The sequence below is a fragment of the Rhinopithecus roxellana genome, chromosome 9 (assembly GCF_007565055.1).
Source record: "Rhinopithecus roxellana isolate Shanxi Qingling chromosome 9, ASM756505v1, whole genome shotgun sequence".
Taxonomy (NCBI): Eukaryota; Metazoa; Chordata; class Mammalia; order Primates; family Cercopithecidae; genus Rhinopithecus; species Rhinopithecus roxellana.
In genome coordinates, this window is record NC_044557.1 from 32690871 (window position 1) to 32715104 (window position 24234).

Below are 24234 nucleotides of genomic sequence, written 5' to 3' on the forward strand. Positions count from 1 at the left end.
CTATTGCTTGTCTTCGTCAGATGTGTCAAAGGTAAGGTGGCTGTAGATGTGTGGTGTTGTTTCTGAGATCTCTGTTCTGCTCCATCAATCTATATGTCTGTTTTGGTACCAGTACCATACTGTTTTGATTACTGTAGTCTTGTAGTACGGTTTGAAGTCAGGTAGCGTGATGTCTCCAGCTTTTTTCTTTTGGCTTAGAATTGTCTTGTCTATATGGGCTCTTTTTTGGTTCCATATGAAATTTAAAGTAGTTTTTTCTAATTCTGAGAAGAATGTCAATGGTAGTTTAATGGGAATAGCATTTAATCTATAAATTACTTTGGGCAGTATAGCCATTTTCATGATATTGATTCTTCCAATCCATGAACATGGAGTGTTTTTCCATTTGTTTGTGTCCTCTCTTATTTCCTTGAGCAGTGGTTTGTAGTTCTCCTTGAAGAGGTCCTTCACTTCCCTTGTTAGCCATATTCCCAGCTATTTTTTTCTCTTTGTAGCAATTGTGAATGGGAGTTTATTCAAGATTTGGCCCAATGACTAGCTTACTTTAAATGAATAACTGTTATGGTAAATTATATCTCAATAAAGCTATTTTTTTAATGCAAGAGAGTAAAATCCCTCCCTTACCTTTAACCATTAATTTGTGAGACTCTGATGCTTAGAGGTAATGTAGCCATCTGGCAATCATGAGTAAACAAAGCAAAGAGGAAAAGCTAAAATGCTGAAATAGCTTAGCAGAAAAACAGAAAGAAATTGGCCCGTGGAAATATGGCTGATTGGCCACATAAACCAACAGTGGCACCGCCATTCAGTAGTTCCTGTAATGTGAGAGGAAATATTTCCTATTATTTCTTAGTTGTGTCTTCCATTGTTTACCTAAAACCAATGCACTCATACAACGGAGAAATAGGATGCTGAGCAAAAACACTCCATTGGTTACTTATATCAATTCCTTTAGGTGTATGCATAGCAAAGATAAATAAATAAAATAACATTTTCATTGTGCATTTTCATTACAATCCAAATGTTGGCTTCTGACAGAAATGTAATATTTCTTAAAAATAAAATTGTGTCTAAGGATAAGTAAATTGAGCTTTGTGCTCTGATATAGAGATTTTTCACACAGGAAAATCTAAAAGGTATTTTCTGTATCATTTTATAGTATCCCCAAAAATAAAGACATGAAGAATATAAACTGCTATGAATGACCATAAAATGTATTATCAACTAAAGCAATTTTAAGAGTCTAAACGTAATCTCAAATCTTTTATATTCACATCAATATTTCCTAATAATCAAGCAGCAGATCTTATTAGTAGTAGTTTATTATTGTGAGTAGCTTAATAAGTTTCAAGAATGGATTGATTATTGATGTGGCTAAGTACAACATATGCTACTATTTTAGCTACAATCATAATATGCAAAGTGGGGGCATAAAATACCCATTACCTAGCATCAGAAATATAATTTCCCTTTGGTGGAGTGCTGCATGATTAGACTTGCTCAGAAATATTACATATTCCTGTGACACCTATAAGCATTGATGATAGGATACCAAATTAAAATTGCAACTGTTACCCCATGACATTGAACAAAGAACAGATACTGTGTGTTCTTCTATTAACTCATTTACTTAGAGCTAGACTATTTTTAAATAGATAAATAAGTAAATATCAGCTACTGCAATAAATCCCATTCTCTGACCTCTCTTCTGAGTTACAGATGCACTTTTCCAGCCCTTTCCTGGGCATTTCCACAAGATAAATGGCAACTGTCAAATTCAAAACATATCAAATTATATACCACAGTTTCTCAACAAAACAGTCCCCACTTCTGACAACCCTTAGGAGCTCTGCCATCCTTTCAGTTACCAAGACTCAAATCTTAGAGGAACCAAAAGCTCCTCTTTTCCCTGATCTCCAAACAAACTATCAAAGCTCAGTAAGCTCTCAACATTCTTCTCTCCCCAAGCTGGTTCTAACACTCGTTCTTTTTCTTTTTGTCAAGGCCATCATCCCATTTCAGGTTATCTGAACATCACATCTGATTTTTAGTCATGATTTCCTAAAGGGCATCAACCTCTTATGACCAAAGTAATTGATTACATTTCACTTCATTAGAAGGAAAAGTTTGCAAGGGAAGTGGTTTCTGCATATTTTTTCACTAATGTGTTATCCTAATACCTAAAACTGCCTAGAGCATACACAGAAGGTGCTCAATAAATATTTAGTGAATAAAATAAATTTCATAACTGTGCAATGTTGAACAGTGATGCTCCACTGCTCTTGGTCAAATAACACATGGACATCATACATCTGACCAACTTCATTCAAGAGCTTCCATTCTTTGTCCCCAACCTACCATTCTAAATTTATCTCTAACAAATTTCTAGATTCTCCAAACTCCAGCCAAAACAGACTTATAAAACAGTTATATTTAATTTTATACATATATATTATATATGTAATAATAGCTCTATCTATATTTATATGCCATTAAATTACTATAAAATGCTATGGAGAAAAACAAATTAGAGAAGGCTGACACAGGTTCCAAGTAGATTAAGGAAGGTTTAGGTTGGCCTCACAGATTATCTGGAATTTGAACAGAGATATAAAGATGCTAAAGAAGCAAGCCATGTGGCTATCTGGGGGCAAGGTAGGAGGAGGAAATCTTCGAGACACAGGACACAGCAAAGGCAAAGTTCCCTAGGTGGGAGAAGGACGTCTCTGCCCTCTTTACATCCTCAACACCTGTCACTATGCCTAGAAGCTTTATTCTTTTGCCCACCTTATGTATAGCCCACTATATGCCAGGAACTAAAATTCTATTACAAGTCAAACTTTCAAATATAAAATTCCTAGAATTTAGCTTTGAGTTTAATTACATAAAAACCTCAACCACTCACACATTCAGCATGACCATATTTGACTTGGACAACTTTCTCCCAATTCCCTTCCCCTCCTGGCACTGCCACGTCATTTAACAACACATGGGTCTCCTGAGCCTCATGCTCAAAATCTCAGTTCCTGCCTAAACACTGTGTACATGCTCACCGAATATTATTCTGAAAAATAATATCGTATTTGGTCAGCCCAATTTCATACCTCCTATCTTTGTCCATACCCCAAAGAAGAAGGTTAGAAGAGAAGGGCAAAGTCATCTGCCATTTTTCAAATCTTTGCCCAATACCCCCGCCCGCCATAAAACTCAATAATTATTCAAAAACGCATTCAAAATGCTTCTGAAATTAGACTAGAGCAATCAAGTATAATTCTTCCTACAAGGAAGGCTCAAATTTAAATGGAATCAAGAAACAAAAGTCTAGTTGTCCCAAGGCTTTTTAGCTCCCTTCACATCAGTAATGCCAGTAGGACAAATCCTAATAGTCTAAATTAGAATTATGTAGTGCTTAGACAATACTGGCTATCACATCAATGTCAAAGTTAAGTCTCTTCAAATTTAGATACGGGTAAATGTAAAATATCCATGTAATTTGATGCATCTTCATTTGTGGGTTTCATACTCAATATTCCTTATCTTTATATTATATTTTTAAAAATTTATAAAGATATAGAAAGTTATAAGAGTCCCCAGGTGCACTGATGGGATATGTACATCTACATTGAAAAATAGCATGAACAACGAGAACGGTGTGACAGAAAGGGAGAGATTTCAGGATCATCAATTGACAACAGCAAGCTTTAGCGATTCCAAGGAGTACAGATATCAAGACAAAGTCCCTCAAAAAGACATCCCAAAAGGGGAAGTTCTGCTGGTGTTGCCTAAGAAACTCAGGCAGAGGCATATATTACCCTGTGAAAATCAATACGTTAAGACCATCGGACTTTAAATGGGGATAGAAATTCCAAAGCTGAATTCTTTTCCTTGAGAATACAAACCAACTCCAATTAGCAATAAATAAAAGCTAAAATTTACTAATCCTTAGTTTAACTCACTCTTCTGTTGTGGGACAGGAGATCAGCACTGTTCTGAGTAGGACTCAAATTATATAAGGTATAGTATAGCTTCAAACATTGTGATCTCCTCACCCTCCCTAGAGCTAAGGACATCTCTATAACTTTTCAAGGAACTGTGACCCCAACTACTACAGGTTGAGCATCCCCAATCCAAAAATCTCTATCCAAAATATTCCGGTGAGCATTTCTTTTGAGTATCATGTTGGTACTAAAAAGTTTCAGATTTGGAAGCTTTCTAGAGTCCAGATATTCAGATTTGGGATGCTGAACTAGTGAATATATGAATATATTGCAAATATTCCAAACTCTGAAAAAAAACATTCAAAATCCAAAACACTTCTGGTCCCAAGCATTGCAAATAAGGGATACTCAACCTATATGGTTCTTTAACTAACTTGAAAGTGGATGGAATTAAAAGCAACATGGCCCACGGTGGTGGTACACACCTATAATCCCAGCACTTTGGGAGGCTGAGGGAGGCATGTCACTTGAGGTCAGGAGTTTGAGACCAGTCTGGGCAACATGGCAAAATCCCATCTCTACACAAAAATAAAAAAAATTAGCCATGCATAGTGGCACGCACCTATAGTCCCAGCTACTCAGGAGACTGATGTCTGAGGATGGCTTCACCCCAACAGGTGGAGGCTGCAGTGAGCCAAGATCACTTCACTGCACTCCAGTCTGAGTGATAGAGTACGACCCTATTTCAAAAAAATAAATAAAAATAAAAGCAATATGGATAGTAACAAAAGTGACACTATTGTTAAAATAGTTAAAATTCATCAGTTTCCTTCATAATGGTACCTCACTTTCCAACTCCCATTTTTTCCTATTAAGTGTACCATGATTATTCCAATAATTTCATTCCAATAATATTCCATTTCTCAAGTTTCATTTCTCAGCATCCTTTTGGCTTTTTCTGAACTCTCCTCAAGCCGAATCCTTTTATCCTCAATGGCATCTCTCACACCCTCTTCTTTTGCCATCCACATCTTTTTTTTCCTATTCGCCTTCCACCACCCTAGTCCACTCGCTGACATCATCTACCTGCTTAAAAGTGCTAGTAGTTCTCGGTTGCCTCATGAAGGTAGCATCTCACTCTCAGGAAGGAGTTAGGCCCTCCTCAACTTGACTCCAGAACCCTCTGGGATTACCTCTAGTGCCCTTTCCCACACAGCGTGAGAAGCCCAGCATTTCTGCTCTGCCTCATGCTACTTTCCCATCCTGAAATGGACTCCCCAGAATTGTTTACCCAGCGAACTTCTACTCTGTCATCAAAGCCCTCTAGTGCCCTTTCCCACACACCGTGAGGAGCCCAGCATTTCTGCCCTGCCTCATGCTACTTTCCCATTCTGAAATGGGACTCCCCAGCCTTGTTTACCCAGTGAACTCCTACTCAGTCACCGAGGCCCAGCTCCAACATTCATTCCTTTCTAGAGTATTCTCTGAGCCCAGTAAAAATCAGTTGTTCTCTGATCTGTGTTCTTTATATCCCATTCCCTAGAGCTTTTTTCATATATAGCAGCCACAGTAGCTTTTGAATAGGCCTGCCACACCATGGGAATGTGAACTGCTGGCCCAGATTATCTCTCACGCTCATACCCTCAGCACCAGTCACGGTGGCAAACACACAGCAGTGGCTTCCTGAGTGTGTTTTGAACTGACTTACATTGTCACTTAACCTTTAGTCGTTATCTTTTCCCATGTTTCTGTCTTACTTCTACCTCTCTAAACCAGACCGTAGAATCATTAAACACAAATGCTGGGTTTTTTTACATTCTATATTTCTCACAGGGTTTGGCTTTAAATACAGGCACTTAAACACTTGTTTGCTGAATGGTATATGCCACTCTACCATCTCCCTCCCTAACAGGCTCAAAACTCAGTAAACAGCCCGTGGAAGACAAAGAGTTACCACAGAACATCCCATCGCAGCTCAGATGAGGAGAAGGTGACAGACCATGGCCAACGGTACAGCCTTGATTCCGCTATGACCCATGCCACTGCCTGTAGGTAGACCCCTTTAATACAGTCAGGCTCTAGATCAGCTAGAACAGAAAACAGCAAGATCGGGAACACAGTTAAACAAACCACGTCAGGGCTGGTAAGCTGATTAGGAACAATGCCCACTGATAAAAATCTGTAATATTTGTTCTCCATAACAAGTTGGATAAGTGATACTTGTTTTTAGAAATCACTGCAAAATATTTCCAGTGCTGTACAACCCAAATTTGAAAGAGGATTAGTGAGTTAAGCCCTGGACCAGGGTCACAGTCTTTGAAAAGTGAATCATCCATAAACCACCCTCAGTTATACCCATGGTTCAAACGGTGATCAGCTCAGGCCAAGATGGTAAATTGCACAAAAAGCCACCCAAGTAAATTAGAAAAGAAAAAAACGAATAAGCCCTGGATGATTCAAAATCCCTCTTTACCAAACTCTACTCCTAAATCCTTTTAGAAAGCAGACAACTATGTTACTCTTAAATACAATGTAGCAAGCAAAAAGGGGTGTACATAATCCCAGATGGCTAAAATGAACAAACCTGCAGTGAAAGGAAACAACCTTTCCTTTACTGATTCTCAGCGCTTTGTCCAAGATTCTTGCTAGTGTCCAGTGCCAATGAGCTTTAAAGGGTAAGTGGGAGAATTTGAGAGTCGTCAGTCTTACTAACCGGAATGCTACTTCCCTATTCCTGGTTTCTATAAGGAGGAGTTTTCCCTGAACAAAGCTGGCTCTCCTCTCCGCTCCTTCAGCCAACTCCTCCTCCTTTTTTCTGTTTTAACTGTTGTGAAATCTGAGCTACTGTTAGGGAGCAGACTCATAAATCCTACCTGGAACACCCCCCGCCCCCCACCGCCCTACCTTCCCCACCCCTGCCTAATTCTGGGCAGACACTCTTCTCTGGAATTAAGCTATGTCTCCAGTATCGTTTTGGCCACAATAGAGGTGATGTTTTGTTCTTCATCTGATGACTCTAAGAATACCTTCTTTCCCAATTTGTTCAGAACTCAGGCTAGGGAGAAGGGATCTCTCTATTGGATCTCCTCTGAGAACTCACCAATTTATAGTTCCCAAGGAATATTCCCGGAAAATGCATTAACTCTGGAGCCAAATAAATTGGTTGCACTGAATAAACTCTCATCCAGAGGTTTAAGTGATTCATTAAGCTGAGTTTAGAGAATTTACTTGCCTTTGGGTTCCCAAGTGAAGACATTAATTGATGAAAAAGGGTCTACCTTTCATTTGTCAGGCCTTAGAATAAATGTCTTCTTTCTATACTTAATGTTTATATTTCAACAACTTAAACTCAAGTTCTTCTATTCATTTCAGTTTCTTAAAGAACAAAACTATATTCCCCTACAGTATAACATTACATCCAATATACCTAATACTGCTCTTAAAATGTTTTTAGAAAGCACTTCAAGTGAATATCGGCTTTTATTAAACATTTTTCACCACTACATGAGAAATTCAGTCCAAGGTGCTTCCAACATTACACTATTAATTTTTTGTTTTGTTTTGTTTTTTTGAGACAGAGTTTCGTTCTTGTTGTCCAAGCTGGAGTACAATGGCACGATCTCGGGCGACTGCAACCTCTGCCTCCCAGGTTCAAGCAAATCTTCTGCCTCGGCTTCCCTAGTAGTTGGGATTATAGGCACGTGCCTATACACCTGGCTAGTTTTTTGCATCTTTTAGTAGAGACAGGGTTTCACCATGTTGGTAGGGCTGGTTTTGAACTCCTGACCTCAGGTGATCCGCCCACCTCAGCCTCCCAAAGTGCTTGGATTACAGGCATGAGCCACCACACTAGGCCTAAACTATTAATTTTTACAGTCTCTTCCTGAGTTGTATAAGGGTAGGTAGAATTTTATTATCCTTATGTACTAATGAAGGAATTGAGGTTAAACAGTCAGAAAACAAACGTCATGGTGAACTGCAAGCAAAATGCCACTCTCCCTGACTAAGAATTTACATTGCCAGAGTAGGCTGCTGCCTAGGGAACTATGTCACAAAAAGATCCAGTGTCTCGGAGGACTCACAGTATGTTGTTCTAGGCTTCCGTAATGAATTTTTGTTGTGTGGAGCCCTACAAAGCTAAAAGAGAAAATGTATTCAAGTACAGCAAAGCAGTAGCAAGGGCGCAATTATCTTACTAACATCCCTGCACCATTTTAAGCTGTCAATCTTAAATACCAGAAAAAACAACAAAAGCAAAACATATGGTTTCTATACAGGTTAAAAACTTACAGAGTTAAAATCTCCTATCATTTGACTCAACTAGAAGTTTTATCATACTGTTGCCCAATTATCCTTCTCAAGGCAATATTTATTTTCCTTGCAAAATACAGTGATAATATTAAATTTTACTGGATATGCATGCATAATCATCATAATAAAAAAGTGTGTCAGGAAAAATGACCTGGAAATGTCCTTTGGTTAGACTTATAAAAAAAATACAATATATTCAACTAAACAGGGAAGAAGTTTTAAAGAAAAAAGAAGACTTTACATTATTTTCTCCATTCATACTCTGCCCTTTTTTTTTTTTTTTTTTTTTTCAGACATAGAGTCTTGCTCTGTCACCCAGCCTGGAGTGCAGTGGTGCAATCTCGGCTCACTGCAACCTCCACTTCCTAGTTCAAGTGATTTTCATGCCTTAGTCTCCAGTAGCTGGGACTACAGGCGCCCGCCACCATGCCCAGCTAATTTTTGTATTTTTAGCAGAGACAGGATTTTGCCATTTTGGCCAGGCTGGTCTCGAACTCCTGACCTCAGGTAATCTGCCTGCTTCAGCCTCCCAAAGTGCTGGGATTAAAGGCGTGAGCCACTGCGTCCAGCACAAAAAGCTTTTTGCATCTCCCTCAAGATGTTTTGAGAAGATTTTTATCAACACAATCACAATCCCACCTTTGATGTTCCCCGTCTCTTCCTAAAAATAAGAAACAAAGCAGGGTTTACTCTTCGCTGACCTCTGAACTAATGTCTAGCCCTTTTTCATAAATGAGTTTTACAGACAGGTTGGAAGAGGTTTACTAGCTGGCCTGAGATTGCAGAGGTTAGATGTAAATCTAGGTTTTTTTCAACTTTGGAGCCCGAATTCGCCAACTACATCATTCAGACTTCCTCCCACACTGCCACAGAGTCCTCAGGGAGGAAGCCACAGGGGTCCCAGGTTCTCTAGTGACTTTTCAGAACCTACACCTTTCTTAACTCTTCCCCATCAAGAACATTTTCCTACTGTGTCTCACTGATTCTCATTTTGATGGGTTACAGAAGTTAGCCTAGCCTATAATGACCCAAGACCGGTTATATCTAGCACAATGCTTTTCACACAGTAGTTGGTGAATATTTTGTGTGCCAACTAACAGGCCAGGTACCAGTCCATGGCCCAGGACTTGAGGACCCCTGTTCTAAAGACTCGCCCATTCAGAAAAAAAGCAAGTAGGAGAAAAATCACAAACTGCATTCGAACTCCCCCACTGTATGAAAAACTCCCTGAGTTGTCTATTGTACTCATAGCTGTTTCCTCAGCACTTAGTCCAGGGACTGAACATGACATACTTTGGATGGATGGATGGATGGATGGATGGATGGATGGATGGATGGATGGACAAATAAAAGAATGAATGGACAGATATGAGTTATTCAGATGGCTACCCAATTATGGACTATATATTCAAATCAGAGGGTACTTATTATCTGAAAACATATTGACAGGAAATGTATTTTACTGCAGATGTATTCACATCTCAAACAATACATTTGTATTCAAAGAAATGTCTTCAAAATCTTCCTCTAATGAGCTTTTGATGACCTAAATTTGCATACTGCAGAGACAGGTTAGGGGAGTGAGGTCTTTTCAATGTTACAAAAACACAATTTTGCTTTCTGTGGTTTCAGTTAACTGTGGTCCAAAAATATTAAATGGAAAATTGCAGAAATAAACAGTTCATATGTTTTAAATTCTGAGTAGTGTGATGAAATCGCACATCATGCAGCTACATCTCACCCAAGGTGTGAATCCTTCCTCCGTCCAGCATCTCCACACTGTGCACGCTCCCTGCCCATCAGCCAGTTAAGAGTCTTCTCGGAGATCAGATTCACTGTCATGGTACTGCAGTGCTCATGTTCAAGTAATCCTTATTTTACTTAATAATGGTACTAAAGTGTAAAAGTAGTGATGTTGGCATATTGTTATAATTGTTCTATTTTATTATTGGTTCTTGTTAATCTCCTACTGTGCCTAATATATAAATTAAACTTTATCACAGATATGTATGTACAGGAAAAAACGAAGTATTAATATACATAGGTTTGGTACTAGCTACAGTTTCAAGCACCTACTGGGGGTCTTGAAATGTATTCTCCACAGTGAAGCAGGGACTACTGCATCTTCTAAAGCAGCAATGCCCAACCATTTTGGCACCAGGGACCAGTTTCATGGAAGACAGTTTTTCCACAGACTGGGGGCAGGGGATGGTTTTGGGATGATTCAAGCACATTACATTTATTGTGCACTTTATTTCTATTATTATTACATTGTAATATATAAATAAATAATTATACAACTCACCGTAACGTAGAATCAGTGGGAGCCTGAGCTTGTTTTCCTGCAACTAGATGGTCCCATCTGGGGGTGATGGGAGACAGTAACAGATCATCAGACATTAGATTCTCATCAGGAGTGTGCAACGTAGATCCCTCGCATGCACAGTTTACATTAGGGTTCGTGCTCCTATGAAAATTTAATGCCACTGCTGATCCAACAGGAGGTGGACTCAGGAGGTAAGGCTCACTGGCCCACTACTCACCTCCTGCTGCGCAGTCAGGTTCCTAATAGGCCAGGTACCAGTCCATGGCCCAGGACTTGAGGACCTCTGTCCTAAAGACTCACCCATTTAGAAAAAAAGCAAGTAGGAGAAAAATCACAAACTGCATTCGAACTTTCCCACTGTATGAAAAACTCCCTGAGTTGTCTATTGTACTCATAGCTGTCTCCTTAGCACTTAGTCCAGGGCCTGAACATGACATACTTTGGATGGATGGATGGATGGATGGATGGATGGATGGATGGATGGATGGACAAATAAAAGAATGAATGGAGGGATATGAGTGATTTAGATGGCCACCCGGTTATGGACTATATATTCAAATCAGAGGGTACTTATTATCTGAAAACATATTGACAGGAAATGTATTTTACTGCAGAATTTAGATCTGTCAGAACCCAATTGAAAATATTTTCTACCTGCAGTACCTATAACCTTACCCATACATTAATTACATATTATACTCATTTATAGGAACTAATTTTTAGTTTTTCTACAAAGTTGCCTTCTATCATAAAATCAGCTATAACATAAATGCTTTTTAGCAAATTTAGTTTGCCAAAACAACCTTTTGTACATCCTCAAACAATGGCAAAGAATGAACTACTAAAAGAAATACTAACAAGTATAAAATCAAAGGTAGCTTTCAACTGGCTTCTCAAAGGTCAAGTTGGCCTTATTCACTTCTGAGTGGGAATACAGCTAAAAGAACATTTCTGTTTGTTCAACATTGTAATTTATTTTCTACTCAGTAAACTGTGAGGTTTCTCCATGAAATGTAAAAACAAATATGCTGAATCAAAGCAGAAACCATGATTTTTATGAAGTAAAAATGCAAGTGTTCATTAGAATTCAGGAAACATGAAATTTGTTTGCTTTTTTTTTTTTTTTTTTTTGCCAAGATGTGAGAGGGAGATTCTGCAATCATGACTTCTGGAGAGGCCACTGCACAAGGCTCTAACGCCTTCATCTGTTTATACACAGGCTCAATCTGCTAGCTCTATGGGAGATTCCAGGATACCAAATAATCATCATCGTAATAATTATTACATTTAGAGACAAGTTGTTCCTTTTTTCTGGTCGACCAAAATAATAAGACTTGCCAGAAAAGCTGAACATTCAAATTTCAAATTATTTCCTTTAGTGTCAGTCCTAACTCCTCTTATTACAAACCTTTCTTTTTACTCCCAAAGCAACCTCAATCCAAAGTATTAACTACAGCTGCAAAATAAAATCTCAAACTAGAGTTGATTTTCCTGGTAATAACTGGCGGTGGAAGGCGAAAAAAAGCACCGCCCAGAGCAGAAGTCAGTTCATAGGCCATTTCTGAGGTTGTGGCCCTGAGCTAACCTCCCCCCTCCACAGACCTCAGTGAACACCTCTGTAAAGTGGGCAGGAGTGGGCTAAATCCATCACTCCCTCAACACCACTCTTGGAGGTGGCAGGGATTCGACCTTTGCAACACACACCCCTCTTCTGCTGTCACAAAGCCACTCTAACTTCACAGCCTGTAAGACAGGGGCAGGGTGCCACAGCCTCACTACCACCCTCCTGTAGAAGGTGAAAGCAGTTCCCCTCTGAATGTGGGGTGCTTACAGACATCAAAGCTCCTTATATTGGTAGGAGGTGCAAGGACAAAGCCCATTGTGTTGTCTCTCTGCAACTAAACCATAAGCAAAAAGAGCACCAGTAGAGGATAATCCTTACATGGAATATTTCATTAACCAGATGATACTCTTCTTCATCCAGGCCATACATATGGTTTCCTACAAATGATCCTGTGCAATTTAATCTTTTGAATTCTTAGATTTCTTCTATGCTAGATAGGAGTTTGGACTAGATGACCGTGAAAGTTCCTTTTAAATCTGTATTTCTTTAGTGATACATCTTGTATCCAATCTTCAGAATGTTCACTCTCAAACTAAAGTCATTCCATTACATTTCCTTGGAAAATCAATGGAAACCCCTATTTTAGAAAAGGTTCAATAAACATGAAGCTCTATTTGAGATGTTCCTGAAAGTGAAATAACTTGAAAGGTCATAATTTCACTATTAACCAGGCAAACTATTCCTGGGATCTCCTTAGAATAGCAAAATACATGAATAAAAATAAATCTTTCTGTAAGGTGGACATGCAGATGACTTGGGGAGCAGCAATCTTAAAGACCATTCATTTTTACTATGAGAACACTAAATACTAGATGCTACCATGTGCCGCCTGGAAAGAGAAGAAGAAATGTGGGCTATCTGGTGACCTGGTACAGGGGGCAAATGTAGTTTAAGGATTAGTGCTATATTATGAGATAAAGTCTTCAGAATATTTTTGTTGGCCTATTTTGCAACCAAGGCCTGGACTCTTTCACAATTAAAGCATCCTGCTCTGTACAATGAATTTTTTTTTCTATTTATCTAATGCACCCAACTTTCCATCAATAGCTGGTAGGTGGCACAATCGTCACTAAGTCCCTTCAGAGTACACAGAGCAGCAGCTACTCTTTAAATACAATATAAAGAAAGATAAGGGTCCAGCATACAATATGGCTAGACCTCCTTCTTGGCAATTCACTCTTCAATCATAGGCTTTTAGGCCCGAAAGGCAAGAAAGTCAGGCTCACTATACACGATCTCTTGCTAGTCTGTGGGCAGGATCAGTGCCTATCCCTGACAAAATTATCATTCATCTGTAGTGATGCAAGAAAAATTGAAATAATGTACATTTTTAAAAACCTAAATCTATTCAATTTATGGGTCCATGACTTATTTTGAGATCACATCCTTCCTACATTTGGCTATTAAAGATCCTCTCTTTATAAAATGATGAAGACAGCAGACATCAATGTTCTTAATTGGAAAAATTAAAACTTGACACACTGTGGGTCTCCCCATCACTTTCGCCTGGGCTGGAGCACAGTGGTGCGATCTCGGCTCACTGCAAGCTCCGCCTCTCGGGTTCACGCCATTCTCCTGCCTCAGCCTCCCAAGCAGCTGGGACTACAGGCGCCCACAACCACGCCTGGCTAATTTTTTGCATTTTTAGTAAAGACAGGGTTCCACCATGTTAATGGTCTCGATCTCCCGACCTCGTGATCCGCTCGCCTCAGCCTCCCAAAGTGCTGGGATTACAGGTGTGAACCACCACGCCCAGCCCCACTTTTTTGTAAATTGTATTGATCCAGAAAAAATCTAAATGCCTGAGAAGCTCTCTTCCCCTGGAATTATGAGAGTAGCTATTCATGTATAAAAATTCACCATAATTTACCAAAAATTACACAGACCACAGAGTTAGGCTACTTTGAAGCAGCAAAGATGGCAGTGTCCACAGACAAATGACACACATAGAATATACAGCCTGAATGTAGAATGTGAACCTGTGAGCCTAAATACCCAGGAGCCTTAAATCTGTAACAGAAGTTAATGTGAAGGGAATAAACAGTTCCAGTGGAATGATGAATGCACAGAGTGAATGCATTTTGCTAACCAGTGTGTTAGCAAAATGGCAAAAAAAAAAGAAAATCATATAGCATTAAAGTTGGACTTCACAAGCTAAGACATCTAACAAAGTTCAAAGAAAATAAGGAGCTTCCACAGCCACCAGAACAAACACACAATAATTAATTTTAGTTGAACTCAAACTTGTCTTAAATCAATAATCTTCTACTCACATTACTGTCTTGACTGAATATCACAATGCAAAACATGCACACATTACGGAAAAGGATTCCAGCACCGCTGGGTGCAGTGGCACACACGGATAGTCCCAGCTACTCAGGAAGCTGAGGCAGGAGGGTCCCTTGAGACCAGCTCAAATGTACCTTGGGCAACATAGTGAGACCCTTTCAGGTAACAGGAGGAAAAATGCAGCATGATTATATCATTCTCTTGTTATAAGGCACTGTCATTTAAGTATAAACCTGGAGTATTCACAATAGAATTCAGATTTACCAGATGAGAGCATGATAAGCAGTGTCAGATGGCTGTGGAAAGATATGTGTTTCTGAAACCTACAGGTGTCAAGAAGGAAAAACATAAATACATCTTGTTTAGTGTAGAGCTGCAGTTTAAACCGTTTAAAGTCCCAAACTGTGTTAATTTTTGAAACCGTGTCAGTGCTGACTACTGGGAGTATCAAAAATCTCTTTAGGGCTGTTGTTATATTTATAATTTCTAAACGGTGAGGGAAGACAGCTCGATGGATTTCTATTAAAAGCTGTTCCTGGCCAGGCGAGGTGGCTCACGCCAGTAATCCCAGCACTATGGGAGGCTGAGACGGGCGGATCACCCGAGGTCAGGAGTTCGAGACCAGCCTTGTCAACATGGTGAAACCCCTTCTTTACTAAAAATACAAAAATGTTTGTATTTTTAGTAGACAATGCGTGGTGGCATGCACCTATTATCCCAGCTACGATGGAGGCTGAGGCACAGAATGGCCTGAAACTGGGAGGCAGAGGCTGCAGTGAGCCGAGACTGTGCCATTGCACTCTAGCCTGGGTGACAGGGCAAGACTCCCCCTCAAAAAAAAAAAAAAAAAAAAAGTCACTCCTGTGTGTTCCATGTAACAAACAGAGTATTTGCTTACAGTGTCTGTCTGTTTAACAAGCCAGCCATTTAATTTTCAATGAAATCAACAAAAAAGAAAAAGGTGCATGGATATATGATTTTGAGAAAAAAAAAAAAAAGTCTTAAAATGTAAGTAAAATACGGAAAGTGACCTTTAAAAACACACACACACACACACGAAAAAAAAACACGTTCCCAAAAGTGTACCTGGTCTTACTCTACACTGTGCGGTTGGCCACGTCCCTGTGCTTGAGGTGGCCCTTGGTGGCAGTTCAGAACCAGGGGACCTGTAGTCCCCTGTATGAGCCAACTCATACCTAACTCTGTATGAGCCAACTCATCTCCACTCCCAGGACATTCTTCCACATGGAAACTCTCTCTCCTCTCTTTCACCATAACACAAGAGCACTCTCCTCAGAACCCACCTCAGTTTTCACAGTCTCCACAAAAATAAATCAATAAACAATCCTGGCTTGCAGAGATCTCCTCCTAGTTCTGCATAACCATAGCATTTACGCACTCAACAGGATAGAGCACTAAGTGAACACTGGATGACTGATACAAGTGTTTTCTCTGGAATTGGATCAGGGATAATCTGGGATTAAAAAAGAATATAAATATTATTCGCCACGTATTTTGGAAAAATCATAGTCAGCAATTCCATTATCCTAAATACAAATACAAATGTATTTAGGATATTAAATACAGAAATACAAATATTTCTGCAGAAACAAAGCCTCACTACCAGGATTTAATCTTCATTCAAAACAAACCATTACCTGTGTTTAATGGACCGAGCTGTTGAAACGCCATCAAGTAACCGAACCAGTCTGGATATTCGGTCCAGAAATGCTGAGTACAGAGCAAAGAGCGCAGCTTGCTAATTATGCTTCCCACAGCTTTTAACTTCTTCGTGTCACGAGCAGAGCTATGGAATTCTCAACCAGAAGTTCTTGCCTCCCCATTTACAGCTACCTCTCCCCAGAACTTTTGTTACTAGAGTCTGTCTTTGAGGGCTGAGATGAAATGAAGAAATGGCCTTTCAAGCCCAAAGGAGGCAGGGCAAAGACCTTGACAGTCCAGGGTGATCCTGCCCCTCACTTTGTGACACACGACCCAGTGGGGTTAACTGTTGTGAATTGTTTTGTGTCTTCTTTCCTTTTTGATGCATTCTGGTGTGAATTTTTCCTTGTCAGGTTGGCTGAGGATGGGACAGGAGCCAGAGGTGACACAGAAGTGTCACAGGCAGTAGAAAGGAGAGGATATCTATAGGCACTGAGCAAACAGCTCCTAGACAGGTAAGCTCTGAGGGCCTTCCCCATCAAGGCCTTTGAGAAAGTGCTTCTCCTTACTGTCCACACCACTGCACACCTCCTCCACTCTTCAATATGCTGGTTTGGGTTTTTTCTCTCCAGTCTTAAAACATGGAACATTTCACTTCTAAAGTTCACGTCTTTTATTTATAATGAAAGAGATATCCTGAGCTTCCAGAGATTTTTTTATTATAATTAAAGTAATGCTGCAAAATACTTCAACAGTATCTTCTAACATACATGTATCACTGACATAAAATTATACAGCCATGATTTCCAGCCTCTGAAGTGGCACTGGATATCATGTCTGGTCATGAACAATTTTATATTTAATATTAAGCACATGCACAGTTGGGAATGTCAGAGAAAAGACTGGAAGACCAGCAGCCCCCAAAACATACTCTTACATGACACCAAAGGGCTATTTTCTGGGGTAAACTGAGGTTCCTTCTAGAAATATCATCAAGACCTGCACTGAATCCAACATCCCCTCACTTTCACCAGTGTGGACTGTCTGTCTCCACTGTGCCTGAAGGTGGGCAAACGATGGGAGTAAAAGGGGGGCAAGAGGGAGCTCGGTTCCTCAGGAGCTCACAGGCAATGAGAAAGACGCTGTGAAGACTAAATGGTACAGCCCATGGGGCCAGCGCCATGGCAGTGCCCTATCAAGCATACAGGGAGCATAGAGAGACAGATGAATTCTGCCTAGAGAAGAAACTAGAGAAAAGTCCCACAGAAGACATAAGATTTCAAACGGCTATCAAAGAAAGAGCAGGAGTTAACTAAGAATGTAAGTCGGGGAAGAATTCTTTGGACAAAAGAATCACTCTCGAAAAATCTCTTTTTCTCCCTCCCTCCCCCAGTGGCTTGGGGTGAATAAAACCAATCCACCAATTTTAAACTAGCTAACCTAGACTTTCCATTACTGTTGGGGTTTCTCCAATGGTTGTTTGTCTTCAGCTCATCACCCATTCATAGCATCCACAAAAGTGAATTTGCAGAGGCAGAATTTTTACAAGAATAGTAACACTAGGGTCAAATTGAATACTGTAGATTGCCTTTCTGGCCACATGCTCATGGCACATGCCAAGCCACAAGAGTAGATGGGAAGCTTCATGTGCTGCCCTAGGCTTCTGTTGCATTAAAGCATTTTTAAAATTTTAGTATAAACTGATAAAATTCAAGAGCTATGCATCTACTTTTAAACTAAATCATTTTCAGTAAATCACTGAATACTTTATTCAGAAAACAAGATTTTTACAAGATGATTCGTTCCTCTTACCTCCATGGGAAAAGCTTTGAAATTAACCGTGTGCTCAGAACCACGCTGGTTTTCTCTTCCCCAGTGAAATCTCACTTCATACAGTTCAAATTCATGCCCTTGAGGCAATGGTCCTCCCGAAAGAACTGAAAAAGAAAATATGTTACTGAATTACATCACACATTTACCTCAGCATTATAAACATTAGAGACTTTTTTTTTTTCACCAAAATGCTCTCACGGGTTCTACAGATTAAATTCACAAAGCCAAAATGAGAAATTTACCACAACTGTGAGGTGAATTTAAACTATCTAGGCTTGGCTGAAATTCTTGTCTTGGCCATTCAGACATAGTAGAAGTTCAAAACCTCTGAAAAACTCGTAATGATATGTATATTTTAATTTCCTATGTGTTTTAAGTCTAGAAGTAGACAAGGAAAACAAATTCCTCTCTTAGAGATTTAAGCTTAGCACTGATCAAGAGACAAAAAATATGGTTTAACTCTCAGACTGACCAATATTCTGTAGACGTCTAAATAAATTAAACCACATTTGCAGATCATCCACTTGTAGTAGGAGGCTTCCAATTTAGAGAACAATTGTGGACTAACAAAATTATCCATGAAGAGGATTGATTAGCATTAAGTCAATCGATAATGAAATTGCACTTTAATAGCTGATGGACATTCATTACCACAAATGACACAAAATAAAACTGCAATAAAATATTAACAATACTCAAAATATTAACAATACTCAAAATGTTAACATCAGTCCCACAAGATAATGTCTCTTTTTCTTATTGTTGGATATGATCAAGACCTTTGTCCCCAACAATGGCACACTAAAGGATAATGAAAAATACATTTGCATGAGAACCTGTCTTAAAACAATAAAATTCTTTAGTTAAAAACTCCCTGACAGCATACGTACAAACTTGAAATAAAGTTTCCTACAAACAAATGGTCAATTTCAATACAAATAAAAGTTGTTTAACTCAGGGCATTTTTCCTCTAGCAACTCCCAATTCTGAACAGTATCAGCTAAGAATTTTAGGTTATTTAGCTAACAAAATTCAACACCTTCCCTTTCCTAGAAATAGACTTTTTGAAACAGATCATCCTTCACACTTGGGTTGCCTCTGAGGAGGACATAACAGATTCCACACCTCTCTTGAGAAAGAGTTCTGTCATTCATCCTTATCCTAAAACTCAAAGGAGAAGAAAGCAAATTGGTGCAACAATATTTACTTGTTTGGTTGGTTCTTCATTTAATGACTTGTTCCAAAAAGGATTTAAGGCTGCTTATGTCAAGGTACATACAATACAGTCAGACAGCATAAATTAGGAAAAAGAACAAGGGGAAGCAAAGAAAGAGGCAGAAAATAGATGGAGAAATGAGGCTATCAGACACAATGGAGGTCATGGAGTCCTTGATAAAGGTGCCCCACAAATCTGCTCCCAAGCTCTCTACCAGCTCAAACAACAAAGACAAGCAACATCCAGAGCAAGAACTAACTTTAATTTTTTGAGTGGATACACTTCACATCAAGGAGAAGGGAAGTGAGATTCATGGCCTTTAGGATCACACTGTCATGCATGATTTTAGATTTTAGTGTTTGTCCTCAAAACTGGTCTGACTTACGTCACACAACAAATCCAAGGGGATAGTGTTATCATCAACCCCACAGACAGGGCAGAAAAGTGGGATGAGAGGGGCTAAGTGTAACCTGCCACAGTCAGCCTCCTAGCAGGCTCCAGGACAGGACCTGGAACTCGAATCTTCTGACCCACATTCCAGGGGTGAGGCAGGGATAGGGAAACCCAAATGTCAGTATCTGTGAGCATGAACTAAAAAACAATGACTTATCTAAGCCTAGATTTATAAACTGAAGCTGCTCCTTGGAGAACTGCACCTCATCCTATTTCCCAGAATAATCTAAAAACTTTTAATACATGGATCAGAAAGGTTTGTAGATACTCAGAACCACAGTGCAAGCTCACTTCACCTTCCTCTCCAGTAAACATCCATTCTGTGGATTTAAGAACATATGAAATGTTTTCTAAATAACTTCACAACTCATTCCTTTCTCTTGGCTGTCCAAATTTGGTCTTAAGAAAAACCAGGACTGAGACTAGGAGTCTACCCACTGTGTACCCCAGCTCTCACACCAAAAAGGAAAAAGAGAATGAGAAAATACACCCCTCGCCACCCCCAGCAACAGTGGGACCCAAGGCCTCAGCGGGTGAGCTCTATAACACCACTTCTAAAACAAAGCGATAAAACTGTCCTAGAAAAGGCTCAGCTCCACATGGCTAAGGAATAAGAAAGAGGAGCGTCATGAAATGAAGCACATGTGAAATGGGAAAGAGGATTTTTAAAGCTCCTTCCCCAAAACCCCTTTATCACATACCCTCAGAACACACACACACACACACACACACGCAAAGGCACATGGTATTTCTAAAACTGTTCTGTTACAGAGCAGTTTACTAGTTCTACTAGTAAACAGCAGTCTACTAGTACTGTCATATGGAAATGAATGATACAGCTTGTAGCTAGTCTTGACAGTGATTTCAGGGGACCATAAAGAGATCCACGCTTCAAAAACACACTCCCTGCATGACCAATGCTCAAAACTTCCTTAACAGCAATGAAGCCTTTCACTTAAACTTGGAGACAGTTTAAGTGAAACACTGTGGAAATTCAAACTGCATAGACCCATGTTTTGATAGGGAGAACTTCAAAATCCAGGGAAGTTTACTCATCCTTCCAACAGGTATCTTTTTGATCATCTACTACATTGTACCAGGTACTGTATTAAGTATTTACAATACATTGATTTTGACAAAACAGACAAACTTCCCTGGCCTTGTAGATCTTACATTCTATCATGCTGAAGTGTAAATTCATATATTTTTCAAGATTGTATTTTTTCTGAGTCCTATCTGGTTACTACATCGCAGGTTTATTAACTGTCATGTCATGATACTCAATACAATTACAATAAAGTAGTTATATTCTATGGTATGAAAGGAACACTGAGAAGGGAAGCGTTTTGCCCCAGCCTGGTTCTCCAGGGAGAGGTGACAAAGAGGTGGCTGTCAGCCAGGAACCAGGCTCTGGGTACTTTTCACTGTTGCTGCAGATGAATAATCCAAAGTTAAACCACCTTAAAGTCACATAGCCACACAATGCCATAAAAAATGACAAAACTCTGAATTCAGGGTATTATGAGGTGCCAGGTAAGAGCATTACCTGTTCATCCCCCAAGAATGATTGTGTTTATGGACTAAAAATAAATAGCAGCTCTGTTTTATCCATCTGGTAACATCCTCTTCCAGTATTATTCTTCCTTTTTACTGCTTACATTTTTTTAAATAAAGAAACAAATCATCTCAGAAGGGGTAGCCTTTTCCTACATTTATCAAAATCAAATTTTGCTGAGTGATATTGGGTCACTACACGGCAGGTTTATTAGTTATGATGTCAGCTGGTTCAATAAAGTTACAATGAAAAACCATGAAATTCCTACTGATGACATGCTGAATATTTTTAGAAAAGGAACTTATAAAAAGAATATAAAATAAACTGATGCCATTGCCTCCATTTTCTTTAATGCTCTTTAATATGCTTGGCAATTACATTTATAAGACATAAACAAGAGCTCCCTGAGAAAGTTTCTGTAAGATTTGAAAACCCTATAAAGATGTGATGTATATACATTTATCTAAATCTATCTAAGCTTCTATAATCCTTTGCTGAAAACCAATTTACCAGATAATTCAAAGGCTAGCACTCAAGCCTTATTCCTTCTCTTTTCATTTGACTTCAATGCTAAGTTTTGAGATCAACTCGACGCCTGGCCCTGTGCTGACCACTGAGTGTACAAAGCGAGGACGATCCAGCCTTGGTGTTGACTGGGCAGTCTCAGTGGTTGAAAGAGTAAACTGAATAGTCTAAATAGAACATATTAAGAGCAGGAAAGAGTAGCAGGAGGGCATCCAGCAAGGGACAAGCCAGTAACAAGCATGAATCATAAAGTCAGGGAAGATGTTCCCAAGAAGATACCAGTTCAGCTGAGTCTTGAATAAGCTAACAGGTGAAAAGTGCATGCAGAGTAGAGCAAAGAGCCTAAGAAATAGTCTGAGACATGAAGCAGTTTAAGTGTGTTCAAGGGAATAAAATCAAAAGTTAGCAACAGTCAAGGCAGGCATGAGGAGGAGACGTGCAGCCTATGCTTAGAAGCGGGGGTCTCTCCTGTCCGGAACCATCGAGGGCTTTTAATCAGGGGACTAACATGGTCATTTTTGCAATTTGAAGTATTATTCGTGCATTATCTGCAGATGACAGAATAACAAACGGTAAGCCTAACCAGTTAGAAAGCTGCTATCATGCCCAATCATAGAAGGTGAGGCCGGGAGACAGAGAAGCATACAGAGCCATACCTCCAGCACAGAGGAAGCCCCACACCAGTGGGTCCCTGGTACACCACCTGAAGGATCCAAAGGATTCATTCTTATTTATTTATTTATTTATTTATTTATTTATTTATTTATTTTTGAGATGGAGTCTTGCTCTGTCATCCAGGCTGGAGTGCAGTGGTATGATCTCAGCTCACTGCAACCTCCGCCTCCCAGGTTCAAGTGATTCTCCTGCCTCAGTCTCCTTAGTAGCAGAGATTATAGGTGTGTACCACCACGCCTGGCTAATTTTTGTATTTTTAGTAGAGACAGGGTTTCACCATGTTGGCCAGACTGGTCTTGAACTCCTGACCTCAAGTGAGCCACCTGCCTTGGCCTCCCAAAGTGCTGGGATTATAGGCATGAGTCACCATGCCCAGCCCCAAAGGGTTCATTCGTAATGGGTTTAAAGACTTTATAACCTCAGAGTAACTTTTAAGAAATTCCAATTTTATCTCTAAAACTTCCCCAAAATAGTAATATTTAGCTCTTTTTTTAACATTTGAGGCCTTAAAAGCAAAAATTTTTCAATATTTTTAAACTGTCCTTGGCTTTTAACCTATAGCTCTATTAAATATCTTCAGTTCTTAAGGGTAAAGATCATAACAATAGCACGGAGAGCAGGCCAGGCAAAGTGAAGCACATGCAAAGTGATGCAGATGACACCAACTAACCAGGTAATTCAAATGAACCGAAGTTATCCAATAATAAATAGAGTAGTTAGTCCAGCCAGGTACAGTAGCTCACACCTGTAATCCCAGTTCTAAGGGAAACCAATGCAAGAGGATCACTTGAATCCAGGAGTTCATGGCCAGCCTGGGTAACATAGCAAGACCCCTGCCTCTACCAAAAATTTAAAAATTATCTGGGCATGGTGGCAGGCCTGTAGTCTCAGCTACCAGAAAGGCTGAGATGGGCAGATTGCTTGAGCCTGGGACTTGGAGGCTGCAGTGAGCTATAATTGTACTCCAGCCTGGGCAACAGAATGAGACCTTGTCAAAAAAAAAAAACAAAGAAAAGAGAAAAGAAAAGAAAGAAGGAAAAAGAAAGTCAGCCCTGACATTTCATGTAAACAAAAAATACGGAGCCTCTTCTTCAGTGAAAATAATTTTTAAGATATTTTTGACAATTTCATCTTTAAATCAGCAAGGTTGCTAAGAAACACTGTAAAAAGTTGTCATGTTTGGGGGGGAAAAGTAGGATTAATAATCATCACCATCTATCCTAAAATTAGTATTGAGAATTATAAGAGACCCAGAAGTAAAATATTCTAATTAAAGTTTCTATAATAAGTAACAGTGAAGGGCACAAATGACCTGTCTTGATTAGCAATTTCTCCCATAATGATGGTCCATTAAAAATGTCATTACCCTTAAGACATTGCTTGTAGTCAGCTGGAGTGACACTACTGCACAAGTGGTGTAGGCAGTCTCACACATTTTCTCACTACTTAAGTATCAAACCACTCAAGCTAGAAATCTGTAATTATTATTATTATTATTTTATTTTTTATTTATTTGTTTTTATTTTATTTTTTTTTATTTATTTATTTATTTTTTTTTTTGAGACAGAGTCTCACTCTGTCACCCAGGCTGGAGTGCAGTGGCACGATCTCGGCTCACTCCAGGCTCCACCTCCCGGGTTCACGCCATTCTCCTGCCTCAGCCTCCCCAGTAGCTGGGACTATAGGCGCCTGACACCATGCTCGGCTAATTTTTTGTATTTTTATAGAGACGGGGTTTCACCGTGTTAGCAAGGATAGTCTCTATCTCCTGACCTCGTGATCTGCCCGCCTCAGCCTCCCAAAGTGCTGGGATTACAGGTGTGAGCC

General features: G+C 39.5%; 1 protein-coding gene across 3 annotated transcripts in view; it reads right to left on the reverse strand.

The window, feature by feature from the left end:
- The window catches only part of CA8 (carbonic anhydrase 8), a 94620-nt gene that overhangs the window by 60687 nt on the left and 9699 nt on the right, over positions 1 to 24234 (reverse strand). For all 3 annotated transcript variants that reach the window (XR_004059346.1, XM_030938213.1, XM_030938211.1), the window contains exon 3: positions 17963 to 18087. Coding sequence is in view for 2 of the 3 variants with exons in the window: in XM_030938213.1 (XP_030794073.1) it covers positions 17963 to 18087 (125 nt within the window). In the remaining variant the exon portion in view is untranslated. The remainder of the gene's footprint in view (positions 1 to 17962; positions 18088 to 24234) is intronic.